We start from the raw sequence: 14,109 nt of genomic DNA on the forward strand, positions 1-14,109 counted from the left end.
AGGCAGTCGTTACGTGCATGAGCTCAGTTAGGATCCTGCGCCGCCTTGCCTGCAACACTACTTCGGTAAGACACACGCTTGGGTCTGTTTCCCACACACCTGGATGCGTTCAAACCAGCCGCTAACAAAGCCCGTGGAGCGCGTAAGCAGATACGTGCAAGGTCGTCGAGGTACGAGTCCCCGGCGCTGTGTGTGGGAGGCGGCAGTGCCCGAGCGGCCGCAAGCACCGCCGCCGCGACGCAACACAGCGGACGGCGCCGATGGCAGGACAAACGAGACTCGCTTGGGAGGCAGCGGCTCGATCCATCCCCATCAGCCCGCCGCCGCCCCTCCACCAATCTCCTCCCCCGGCTCCAGGGGCGTATCGCGTGTCTCCCCGCGCGAGGCACTCACGCCCCAGCAGCCGCCCGCCACAGGGACCACTTTATCGCGCCCGACGGTGGCTCTTCGTCTCCAGATCGGAGTACGCGGGAAGGTTCATGTGGGGCCGCAGCGTTCCCTTAAAGCGTCCGGTGAAGGGAATTTTATACACCATTAATTGGGTGTAATATTATTTTAATTCATCACAGAGAGCTAATGGTGGCGCGAGGAAGGGCCCACCGTGGTTGGTCTCCAGTCCTTGGGGAGACTTATGGCGCGGGGGAGGCGGGGGGGGAAAGGGGGGAATAAGAGAGAAGGTAGGGGAGGAAGGGGAAGAACGGGGAGGGTGGGAGGTAGAGGCAGAGAAGGGGAGGGGGAACACGACACCGGGATCGGCTGCAAGTGGTCAGCCACACCCTCGCCTCATCCATAACTCGCGTGCTTTATTTGATGCTCCGAACACTGCGGCATGAGGAGCACTTAGGAGTGAATTACCGGCTATGTGTTCAGTGTTATGTCTCGCCAAAAAAATATGCACCCAGGATACGATTATTCAGAGCACACACACGAACGTACAAAAAAAAAAAAAAATCTGACTTCTTGCACCTGGTTTTCTTTACTTATATTATTATTTTCAATCTTTCTTTCTTTCCTTCTTCCTCATATATATTTCTTCTTAGTTATGGATAAAGATCCCTGAGAGTTAGATCCCGCAACAAGAGAAAGACCGTGAACCGTGCCTGTCCCCGTTGCTGCTCTCCTCTAGGGCGGGCCGGGGTGATAGGATGTTAGGGTGAGGGAGGGCCGGGGTGATAGGGTGTTAGGGTGAGGGGTGTTAGGGTGAGGGAGATAGGGTGAGGGAGGCCAGGGTGATAGGGTGTTAGGGTGAGGGAGGCCAGGGTGATAGGGTGTTAGGGTGAGGGAGGGCCAGGGTGATAGGGTGTTAGGGTGAGGGAGGGCCGGGGTGATAGGGTGTTAGGGTGAGGGAGGGCCAGGGTGATAGGGTGTTAGGGTGAGGGAGGGCCGGGGTGAGAGGGTGTTAGGGGGAGGGAGGGCTGGGTGATAGGGTGTTAGGATGGGGTGATAGGGTGTTGTAGGGTGAGGGAGGGCCGGGGTGATAGGGTGTTAGGGTGAGGGAGGGCCGGGGTGATAGGGTGTTAGGGTGAGGGAGGGCCGGGGTGATAGGGTGTTAGGGTGAGGGAGGGCCGGGGTGATAGGGTGTTAGGGTGAGGGAGGGCCGGGGTGATAGGGTGTTAGGGTGAGGGAGGGCCGCCAGCTCAGGACATGCGGGGCCCGGCACTGCGACACCCACCCACAAATTGTCTCTCAAGGGAACATATATCACTTTACTACCTCTCGTCTGCACTAGTTGAGAGCGTGGTGGCAACGCGCGTGGCATTCGTTCGTTGGGTTATTTTGTTTGGTTTTAGGGCCGTATTCTTAAACACTCCGGCGCCCCAGCACACATATTTAACAAGGCTTTCGTAGTAGTTTCGGGCATTTCCAGGGGTACTTTAATGACCCAAGTGGTAGTCTGACCCTTCTTCTGTGGCATGAACCTACAAAAACAATCATTAGAACCCGGCTGATCTCATTTTTGGTCTTTGGAAATAGTTGATGTGAGAGTCGGAACTGTCTAAGAATACCAACCTTAGTTTCCTCGCTCTTCGCACGCTATTACATAAGTTTCTTTTCATAGGGAGCCCGTCTGCTTTTGTTTTCCGGTTTCTTCATGGTTATATTTTACATTGTGTTTTTTCTGTGACGTCTCTTCGTTCATTACTTTTTTTTATGCTGGTTTAATTTCCCTGTTGTCTGTATACTTGTTTATCAGGTTTTTCTAATATTTTTGTTCAATTTCTACTACATCCATTTTTTTTATAGATTTTTTTCTTTATAACGTCTGTCCGCTCAATACTTTTTTGGGTGGTTTAGTTTCTCTGCTGTTTGCATTTTTGGTTGTCCTCTTTTAGGTGGTTAGTTTTCTTCTTCAATGTCTGCCTGTTCATCAGTTTGTTTTTTCCCTCACCGTCGATAATCACTTTCAGACTCCTTATCAAACAATCCCTTCATACTAATTTACTTTTCCTTCACAACATCTGCCTGTTCATCAGTTTGCTTTTTCCTTCACTGTCGATTATCACTTTAACACACAGCCCCTTCACCCTGTTTTTGTTTCTCATCTTCTCTAACCCTTCCTGCGTCTCCACCTCATCATCATGAAATTACATACACATCAGTTACTAACAAATATTTTTCCCCTTTTCTTCAAACTATCTGATGCTTCCTTTATATTTTGCAATCACTGGACTATCCTTAATCTAGATCACTCTCTCATCCCCACTTTCTTCACTCATTTCTTCATTAGCTTCTTTGGCAGCGAGCATCGGGCATAAATTTCTACTTGACCAACTTTTTTTCTTTTATTTCTCCGCCGTCTAATGCTGAATAGGGTCATCACAGTTCCCTTTGTCCACCTCATTCCTCGTGTAAATGTTTCTCAGTCTATTCCATTTCAGCATTCCTGGCCTCCACATATTACTGGTAAGCGTTCCTATTTGCTAACTTTTTTCTTCCTTTCTAATGGTAAATATTGAGTATAATCACTACCGTTTCTTTGTACGGTCCGGGTCATTTCTCCTACTTCCTCTTTTCCTCATTAATTTCTCCATCAACATCTCTGGCCTCTACGCATTACAGTCTTCATAGGTAAAAAATCCTACTTACTAACCTTTTTGTTCCTGACTAATGGTGAATATTAAGTACGATCAGAACAGTTCCATTCGCCCGCGTCATTATATTATCCTCCCACTTTACTTACTTATATTTTCAGTAATGGAAACAGCTCCAGGGCGATCATCAAAGAAAAGACAAAAAGACCGCTAATGGCTCTTTCCCTTTCTCATTCCTCCATCAGCCTCCCTCCCTGGCCTTCAGAGATAAGTTTCCTTCTACTCAAGTCGACGCTCAGAGCTGCTCCGTCCTCCCAAAATGCTATTACGGTTAATGGCAGCCCGCGGTCATGACGTTGACGCTAATGACGTTGATTACCATTCATTGCTCAGTGACTCATCGTATTTCCAGCGCACACGAGTCACTAAAATTTATGGTAAGTGAACGTCTTTCATAATGCCTGAGATCTGGCGCATAAAAAAAAATGGATTAACTTCTGATAAACTCAACTTAAAAAAAGACGCAGGGAACAAGACAAACAAAGAACTTACCGAGGCGGCGGCGCGCGGAGTCTTGCCCTGAGCCACCTGAACGTGTTGGGCCTCAGGTTAGGGCAGCGAGTGGCGGGCGTCCTGCAAGGCGGTGTGTTGGGCCGACCGCGTTTCCTTCCTCCTGATCACGAGCACCGGTGAAAGTGAGAGTCGTTATACGAAGGCGGTGCAGCAGCGTGAGCTTGACAACTTCAGCTACACGACAAAGCCTCCTCAGCCCTGCCACTTGAGATGGGGAGGAACAAAGTCAGCAGGTACTTTATTTAGGTTTATTTAGGTCGGTCTTTGAAACTAAAAAGAAGATTGGTCATGTATAAGTAAGATAGGTGTGTGTGTGTGAGTGTGTGTGGGTGTGCGTATGTGTGTGTGTGTGTGTCGGCTTGGTTTTGGATACTTCATGTGCATTAAAATTCAAGTGTATATAAATATCTTTTAAGTAGGTTTGTTGAAAATACAATAACAGTACATGAGTTTATATATATATATATATATATATATATATATATATATATATATATATATATATATATATATATATATATATATATATATATATGAAACTAAATGACTAGGAAGCAGAGCACCATGACCAAGCACATATTTGTTGTAAATTTCCCGGACAGGCGCCGCGGCCAAGATCGGGACATAATACAGGGTAGCAAAAGAAGAACACAGGTTAGCAGAGTTTGCCAAAATGAAATGGAAGATAATACATGTGAATTAAGATACATGGCATGAGTTTTATAATCCTGTGGAGCCGATAAGCAATGCGTAGCAGGAGCCACTGAAGGGCGCAGCACATGCACGGTGTTGTTGACCCTCTGACGGCCCTAGTTAACAGAGTAAACATATAAACAGCATTAAGGTCATATGGAGCATAGTGTATGGTGTTTAAGAGTCAAGATAAACCATAAAATCTACTTCCTCACATATAAAGCAGAATAAAGAGAGAGTTATGGGCAATAAATACAAGACGCTGAGATGAGGGAACAAAGGAAGGCAGAGGCAAGACACACACGAGGCATTCCGAGTCCAATTATTTAAAGGCGTAGTTAGCAGGGAGGTCGTAAGCTGGCAGGGGGCGGCGGGAAGGGTTAAGCGCGGCAGGGCGTGGCGGGGTTATGGCATGCAGAGGAGGCTGAGAGCGACCTTAATATCAAACTGGGTTATCATCGAGGGATCGGAGGCTCAACAAACGGAACCAGCACGGACAAGCGGATGCACGGGGAAGGAGCGGATGCAAGGATACTCACGTTCACTGTTATGGAGTCTGCTCACCGGGGAGGGTCGTGACGTGGAGGTGACGGCGAGGAGATGAAGGTGGTGTGATGACGATGCCTGAGTATGACTTCGGGCCAGTTCCAAGGTCCAACAGTGTCCTTGTAAGCTACCAAACCAAACTGTATTCTCTATGATGGTCAGGTTTTCTATTTGATACCAGATACTATAGAGATTTCCTGTATAGTTTCCTGTAATTTCTGAACTTTTATATGGACACCAAACATTATAAAGGGATTTTTTTTATCGTATTTGGTTTTGGAGCTTATAAATCCAATGTGTCGAACTGTGGAACTAGACCCGACCCCCCCAAAAAAATAACCTGGCCCACATCTGACAGAACGCCCCGATAATCAATCAATCATCCTAGCCCACATCACTAAGGAGGGTAGGTTTGTTGATGATGATGCTTGGGTGTGACTTGACTAATGGCGACAGTAAGAACTATTAACTTAACCCACAATGATGTTTCAAAAGCGACTCTGATCAGGGGTTGTGTAATGAGGATGAATATGTATTGTTCAAGTAAAGGCTTATAGTGAACCTTAACTTAGGCGACACTACCATGGATGTTTACAAGGTGTTCACTCCTGATGACTCACTTGTGTGCACAGTTTCCCTTGACAGCAGCAGTTAGCAAGGCTTCCATAACTGCCTAACAATTTCTTCTTTGTCTCGACAGCTTTTTATTACCTGTTTATGAAGGGACGATGTGTCTTGTTTTCTTTTGTAATTTTGCAGAAGTTTCTAAGATGAATCCATAAAAAAATGTCATCCTTGGACAGCCAAAACGATTGCACACCAGTAAAATAAAATTAACTATGACATGCATTAAATTTCCATCTCTTTTGGCTACTCTTTACTTTTATCTTTTATAGGAGCGGCGAGTAGCTGGCTTTTTTTTTGTACTATTTTTATTGCCCTTGAGCCGTGTCCTCTGATGTATAAAAGCGACTCTGATCAGGGGTTGTGTAGTGAAGATAAGTATGTGTTGTTCAACTAAAGGTTTATTGTGAACCTTAACTTAGGCGACACTACCTATCACACTACTTTGTTCCTTTCCTTCTGCAATCTTCGCTTCACCTCTCCCACTATTACTTCTTATCCACCATTACCCTTCCTTCCCTCCATGGCCTTTCTTCATTTCCCTATTGTCCATGAGCTTTCTTTCCGCTCTTCGCTTCTCTGTTCTTTATCTCCCTCTTGTATTCACCACAGTTCTTCACTTCCACTCCATTTCATCTCATCGCTCTTCCTTACTTCCCCTTCCTTCCACCCCATTTGTTTACTTGCCTCTTATCAATCATCCATCTCCCCTTCCCTTCCCTTCCCTTCATCCCACTTCCTTACTTCACTCTTATCAACCATCCTTCACCCTTCCCCTTCCTCCACTCCCTATACTTCCTATCCTCTTTCAACCACCCTTCTTCCTGTCCTCTACCCCCAACCATTCCTCCTTACTTTTCGTTCCCTCCATCAACCATCAACCACCCTTCTTCCTCTCCTCCATCCCTCCAACCCTTCCTCCTTACTTTTCGTCCCCTTCATCAATCATCAACCACCCTTCTTCCTCTCCTCCACCCCCTCCCTACTCTTCCTACCCTCTATCAACCACTCATCCTCCTCTCCTCCATCCCCTCAACCCTTCTTCCTCCCATCCCACCTCCTCAACCCTTCCTCCCGTTCCCTCCATCAACCATCAACCACCCTTCTTCCTCTCCTCCACCCCCTCCCTACTCTTCCTACCCTCTATCAACCACCCTTCCTCCTCCTCCTCCCCCACATCCCTTCAACCCTTCTTCCTCCCCTCCCACCTCCTCCCCTTCCTCCCCTTCAACCCTTCCTCATACCTCCGCCTCGTCCGTCTGGCCCCACCCTTGCCACGAACCATCATATTCCCTGCACAGCCCCGCCCCGCCCCTCCTCGCCCCGTCCCCCGCGGCGCCTGCCCTGGGTGGCTTGTGACTCGGGTGGATCATTAGTGTCGACAAACCCCCTTAATTAGACCATAGAGAGATGGGTTTATGGGCGCTGAGACGAGTGTGTGTGTGTGTGTGTGTGTGTGTGTGTGTGTGTGTTACTGATGGACGTGCAGAGATGAAAATAGATAATTCAGTATCCCCCCCATCTCTCTCTCTCTCTCTCTCTCTCTCTCTCTCTCTCTCTCTCTCTCTCTCTCTCTCTCTCTCTCTCTCGTGCCATCAACGTTTTGGGTGGAGGTTCCGTTGCGTTTTGACTGCAGAGGTCACGTGGCTCAGAGGATGCGATGATGATGGTGGTGGTGGTGATGTTGGCAATGATGGTGGTGAGTGGTGAAAGGGGTGATGGTGGTGGTGGTGATGGAACTGGTATTATGCTTTTGTTATAATGACCAAAGCATAAACACAACATCTAGAAAGGAAGGCAAAAGACGAACACAGCGCCAACCCAAAGCAGCGATGCCAAACGAGTTGAAGAAAAAAAATGTTATAGTGATGAATCCAATACTTTATAGTGACATATAAGGAACGCCACTTCAGGTCAGACAAAACTGGGCATAGTAAAAGGGAAGAGCCATACTGCTGTGAAGGGAATGGGGCGCAAAAATACTAAATCAAATAAGAGTTCCTGATGATGATGGTGGTAGAAGTGGCCGTGGTTATGGCGGTGGTGGTAGTGATGGTGGTGATCGTAGTAGTGGACAAAGGTGGGAATAAACAGCAAAACCATTTAATCTGATATGGGTAAGTCACTGATGATCGTGGTGGTGGTGGTGGTGGTAGTGGTTGTCAAGGTGGAGGACACGGGTGAGGGAGAGGAATGGATGTTATCGGCTGGGGAGGTGTCCTGTTTCAACGGTGAGAAAGAGAATAAAGTGACGGATGTGGTGGTTGTGTTGGTAGAGGTTGTGATGATGGTGGTGGTCACGGATAAATTCGACTGGAAAGAAGAGGCCGATGCTGCACAGGAAGGTAATGATGTAATGTTGAAATACCAATAACTGTTCACCATTTTCCGCCGCAGCGCTTGTTTTCAACGCGGCCGTGTTCGAGTCTCATTACCAACTCAAAGCACAACGACAGTTTCTTACAGGTTCTTCGTCGTCGTTAAATTTCACATGCTTCACCTTCAATTAGTTTTTTTTTTTTCCCTTACTGAGAGAAAATATATCAGTTAATCCGTAAATGTGGTTCATAGAAAGCTTGCAGGGAAGGGGGTCCCGCAAACTAATATTGTAGAAACTGATGCTAAAGAAATAACTCATATCTGCTTTAATTTTAAAATACTGAGCTTTGGAAAGTAAATTATTTTCTATAAGTATTCTATGGCTTTTAATGCTTACCTTTTATTATTAACATCTTTGGGTCTTTAAAAGACAGATCAACTATTTTTTTCTAAAAACAACTATAATTTTCATCTCATGACGAGCAAACACGTGCAAATACTCCAAGGAAAAAAATAATTGAAAATGAAGCATGTGACTCACTAAATCAGCTTCCTCGAGGTTGGGCGTTCTGTATCGTCTCGGCCAGTTCTTCTTCCCCGCACCGTTGCTAGCCATATACAGAGTAGAGTCTAACGGCCGTATTATTAATGTCTCCCATCTCCCAACTAACAAAGTGAATATTAACTGCATGAAAGGGATGTGAACAAAAAAGTAATAAAAAGTGTTTATTCTGTAGAAAAGCTTTGTACACAATACAGGTAATTACAGTATGTACACGAGGCGAGGCTGAGCCGCGGCGGCGCCATCAGCCAGGGGGCGAGGCGCCACCTGCTGTGTGGTGTCCGTCGCCCCCCGCCACGCCGCCGCTAGGCCCCACCTCAATGGTCCCTCAGTCACCTCACACTTTCGATAGACACTAGCAAGTAATATATGTGTATATATATACGTGTATATATATATATATATATATATATATATATATATATATATATATATATATATATATATATATATATATATATATATATATATATATATATATATAATGCCTTGAATCACACTAGAAGACATGCTCACGCTCACTCACTCTTTGGTTTACATCTACACAGGTTGTTCAATATTGAGGTTCTCACTCGGCGGACACAGCACCACGCACCGCAGGCCGACCCTTCAAACATCACCTTTGTCAAAGTGATCTTGCAAAAGTCAGTTTACTTCTTGGCGTGGACAGCTTTCAACAAAGGTAAAGTATTGCTTCCTCGGGATTTGCTGCGGTGCGTTGAGCTTCAAGTAGGAACTTTGGCTTCCAATCGTATAATATTACATGCACACGAGCAAGTTCGCCTCGGTAATGGTCCGAGCTGGAGGAACAGAGGCGTGGGTCACACAGCACCAGTGTTGGCACGACACCGCCAACACGGGGATGGACAATGACTGGACAAATATATATATTTCAGCCAATTTCCATTTCACCCCTGCACTGTTGGCTGTACACTGCACTGACGTGATCAGTTGGGTCAGTTAGTTCGAGTGTCTTTACAGAGGCTCTTCGTCACATCACATCGTTGGCACTGTTGCTCAGTTGGAGCTGAACGCGGGACTAATGTTCACGTCAGGACAGAAGCCAGCGCTTGGAAACACGACCAGTAAGAGACCACTGGGCACTAAGACTTTTCCTCTAGCACATCTCCATGGCATCAGCAGCAGCTCTCCGCCGTCTTGTTGCTGCTGCACGAGCCCCAAACGGCCGCCGGTGAATACATGTTGTACTCTTGCCCGACGCATGAACCTCCGCCTCGTCATTACCGCCACAGGAAGGTCAGGGGCTTCTTAGATTTTGGTGACCTGCCCGCAGCGCTCTTGAAGGGGTGGCACAACAGAATACAGGTTGACGTGGGTGTGAGCTGGGCGGGAAAAGCTTAGAATTGAATGGCTGGGGTTGGAGTGTGCAGGGGGAGCGAGGGTGAACACCGGCCCTTGGTGTGGGCGCGTGACGGCGGAGAAGCCAGCCTCGCCCTCTGCTGCCTTGTTACCCTTGACGACCAGCGACTCGTCCAGAGTAACATCTGCGAGAGTGCGGTTCCAGGTGCCCCACTTGGCGGGCGTGGCGGTGGCGGTGTGTCCTATGGCAGCAGCTCGGGCGCGGCGCCACACCAGCCCCACCAGCAGCAGCAGTGCTGCCAACACTCCCGCCCCCGCCCCCAGCAACATCTCCAGGGACATCGGGGGCTCGGCCTTGTGGACCAGCGGCAGCGTGGGCATGAGGCGGTTGTTCTTGCGGGCGTGGGCGGCGAGGGTGATGTTGTGGGTGTCGAGGGTGAGGTGGGCGGAGCGGAGAGGATGACCCACCGGCCCCGTCATCACCTCCACCTGCACCTGGTACACCGTCTCGGGCCACAGCGTCAGGTCCACCTCCGGCAGGTCAGTGTACAGGTGACCCTTCAGTCCGCCGCCCTCCACCTCCCACGTCACCAGGTAGTCAGCGCCGCGCGGACTGAGCGGCGGCCACCACACCTTCGCCGCCACCAGCCCCGACGCCTCCACCTCCGCCTCGTGCAGCAGCGGCCACGCCCCTTCATCGCCGACGTCGATATCGTTGGACTCAGCGCGGTCGCGAGTGGCCTGCGTCAGGGGCATACCGAGGGCGGGCTTCACGACGCCCTTGGGGTGTGCTGGGGGAGCGTAGGGCGTGATAATGACAGACAACACACCTGACTCCGCCACGGCCACCAACTTCATGTCTGACCCGCTGCTGAGGTCGTCTAGGGAGGCGCCGAAGTCAGCAGTCTGATGGCGGAGTTCCCAGGCCTTGCCGGGTGAGCGTGTGAAGAGTGCGAAGACCACGTGCTCGGAGGGGGAGTGCAGGCCCCAGGACAGCGACCACTGCGCCGCCGTGCCGCTGAAGACGAGTGTGAGGCGGGAGTTGTGCTGGCTGAGGGGCACCACCTTCCTGGGATGGGCGGCGTGGAAGTCGCAGGAGGCGTCGCATCCTTCGTCCTGTGCCACATATGGGTTAGTATTGCTATTTTACGTGACTGACACTTACTAACTAGGTGAACAAACTTGAGTTAATACATTACGGGACCAATACAACAACTAAAAGACAACTGACAAACGAAATGTGACTTGGTACTTACACACATGTCAGGCTGGCCGCAGGTGAGGCTCCAGATGGGGAAGTTGGTGGCCAGCATCTCGCACGACTCCCAGCACTGCGGAGAGGAGGAAAGCATGACACAACTGGGCAGTGGGATGAGGGTATAGGGCGGGGAGAGGAAGGCTTGATGGGAAGCAAGGGAAGGGTCACGCAACGCAGGTGCACATAGCGAAAGACACCTGGCTGCTAAACAATTTGTCTGGAGGCTGCTGGGGGAAGGGGAGGGTAAAGTTGCTTCTTATTAGGCTAATGCAAGACTTAAAGGAATATTCTTAGCATCGATTTAGCGACCACAAAGTAAGCAAAGCCTTGCGGCGGGGAAGTAGACTCTGCTGCAGGTGGTCTTTAGACTAATTCGCTTTCTTCTCAGCAAATTGGCAATACCCGACGCAACAAGCGAATATTAAAGCCACACCTGAGAAGGCAGACTCAGGCAAACACTCGATGATAATCTGTGGGAATCGGCCACACACACACACACACACACACACACACACCCACACACACACACACACAATTATTCAGGGCTTTGCAAATTACTCCTGTTAAAACATTCTTAGCCTTCTAACACAATTAATGAGCCCGCCTCGACGTCAATCGCTACATTCCCTACATTTTAAGTCAAATTTATGAGACGAAACGACGATACATCAACATCCCTTGTCCGAGAGCGAGAGCGAGAGAGAGAGAGAGAGAGAGAGAGAGAGAGAGAGAGAGAGAGAGAGAGAAACCCCTACGACCGGGTCTAAACACACACAAACACGCACAAAAAAGGCAACACAACTTCCGACGTGACTGTTCGTTTTCTCCCTGGAATCATTTACGTCAAGACCATGTGGGGGGGGCAGGGGGCGGGGGGCAGGGTCATGGTCACCCACCCCCACCTGACCTTCACTTGTTCCTCCCCGTGTGTGTGTGCGTACGTGTGTGTGCTGTCGGGACCCTAACAAACGAGGAACCTTAGACGCCGAAAGAAAGCGATCTGAAGTAGGTAGGGAGAGGCGGAGGTCTTCCCGGCGCCCATCCTACCGCCTTTGTGCTCGCAGGCTAATACTCAATGCAAGTCGAGGGCGTCCTTTGTCCCTGCGCCCGTGTATACCCGCAGAGCCTCCACCATACACACGCCCGTCCGCCCGTCCTTGTCTAGCCGTTCTTTATGATGCATTCTTCCCGTTTTCCGCTATTCTCCGCCTCCGCGTCGAGGGTCTGCTCATTAACATAACTTGCGCCCCATAACCAGCCGCTCGAATGCCTTCCGTGGGGTTTCTAAGATTGTGTGTTGGTCTGGCTGGTCTAAGATGGTCCCGCTGGCTTTCACGGTCAAGATGGCTACAGTATACAACACAACGTTAGCTACAAAAGACTTACAACCTGGCTGTACTGTATAAGAAATCGCTCTAAACGCCATCTGTGGGTATTTTCCTCTACTATTTGGGTCTGTGGATGGTCTCAAAGCCTCAAAGGGTCAATAACGTCAGTTCGTAAAAAAAGCTAGGGAACAGACTTATGATCCGCCTCTGCCGTATAACAAATCACCCTTAATGCCATCTGTGGGGTTTTCTTCTAATGCCTGGCCTGGTAGTTGGTCTGAAAGCCTCAGTTAATAACGTCAGAATACAACCTACGTAAAATAAGCTACAGAATAGACTTATGAAACGCCTCTGCCGTATAACACATCACCCTTAACACCATCTGTGGGGTTTTCCTCTACTGCCTGGCCGTGTAGTTGGTCTGAAAGCCTCAGTCAATCACGCCAGGATACAACACAACGTAAACTATAGAACTGGCTTTCGACCCCGCCCTTTGCCCTACAATATATCATAAACGCCTTCTGTCGGAGATTTTTTTCGACTATTTAGCTCTGTGGTTGGTCCCAAAGCTTTCCAGGGTCAGTAGTGCCAGAATACAACTTAAAAAACAAAAACAAAAATCCACTCCTAAAAAAAACACATAAAAAACACCAATTATTTTTCTCGTATGTAAAAAAAAAAGCCTTCATTTTTTTCTACTATAAACAAAAACACACAAAAAAGATTAATTTTCTCTCTGATAAACAAAATTAACGTAAGCTACAGAACAAATTTATGAGCCGCCCTTGGACCATAACTATATAAAAAAAACTTTATTGCAATCGTAAACGCCTTCTGTGTGGATTCCTTCTGCTATCTGGCTCTGTGGTTGGTTTCAAGGCCTCTCAAGGTCAGGAGCACCACAACAAAACACAAGCTATAAACAAGACGTATGACCTGACCTCGGTGTCACATAACTGCCCTTCAAAACGCCTGCTGCCTGTTAGTGTTTTCTTTGCCTGTCTGATTAACTGGCTGGATGATCTCGGGGCACAACAACACAGGCTCACAAAACAAGATGCATGACCCGGCCGTCCGTTCGCTGCTCCTACACACACACACACACACACACACACACACACACACACACACACACGAACTCATGATGTATGGTAATAAAAAACATTATGCTTATTTATGCATGTTTAGTCGCCCTTTATAGATTCTGGTCGACACCGGGGGACAGATAAACCGCTGGACTTTATAAAACACGCCACCACGCACACACACACACACGCACTCCACCCCCCCCCACCCCCCCGGCAGCCATATAAACCACCACCATCACCACCGGAGGCCGCTGTTCAGAAATGCAAAGTGGACAATATGCAACATGGCTTTCGTTCCCATAAATTGGCGACTAAAACAAATGCACAGCGCGGGTCCAACAACAGCACTCCCAGACCGCATATGACGCTACATGTGTTACAATCAGCCACGAATTTATGTTCCCCGTGCTTGTATACACTCGACTATAAGTATTGAATTATGAAACAAATGGCCTATAACGTAAATTTGATGCGCGCAGATTAAGTCAATAGACAAGAGGGTAGAAGGCTCGGAGGAGGAGGAGGAGGAGGAGGAGGAGGAGGAGGAAGGGAGGGAGGGAGGGAGGGAGGGAGTAAACGTAAAGAGGGAAGGGAAAGGGAGGGGAGGAGAAATGGGAGATGCGTGCGAAAGATTTACACCAAAAAAATAAATAAACTAATAATAAATAAATATTAATATAATGCAAAGAGACATGCAAACGGTGAGAGAGAGAGAGAGAGAGAGAGAGAGAGAGAGAGAGAGAGAGAGAGAGAGAGAGAGAGAGAG

At 48.4% G+C, this 14,109-nt stretch overlaps 1 protein-coding gene across 2 annotated transcripts in view; it reads right to left on the bottom strand.

Moving 5' to 3' along the window:
- Positions 1–8,500: 8,500 nt before the first annotated feature.
- The window catches only part of LOC126998981 (uncharacterized), a 154,875-nt gene continuing 149,266 nt past the window's right edge, over positions 8,501–14,109 (bottom strand). For both annotated transcript variants that reach the window (XM_050861286.1, XM_050861285.1), the window contains 2 exons: positions 10,926–11,000; positions 8,501–10,785 (listed from right to left, as the gene is read on the bottom strand). In XM_050861286.1, coding sequence (XP_050717243.1) covers positions 9,619–10,785; positions 10,926–10,982 — 1,224 coding nt within the window. In that variant the 5' untranslated portion in view covers positions 10,983–11,000 and the 3' untranslated portion in view covers positions 8,501–9,618. The remainder of the gene's footprint in view (positions 10,786–10,925; positions 11,001–14,109) is intronic.

This window comes from Eriocheir sinensis, chromosome 15 (genome assembly GCF_024679095.1).
Source record: "Eriocheir sinensis breed Jianghai 21 chromosome 15, ASM2467909v1, whole genome shotgun sequence".
NCBI classification, from domain to species: domain Eukaryota; kingdom Metazoa; phylum Arthropoda; class Malacostraca; order Decapoda; family Varunidae; genus Eriocheir; species Eriocheir sinensis.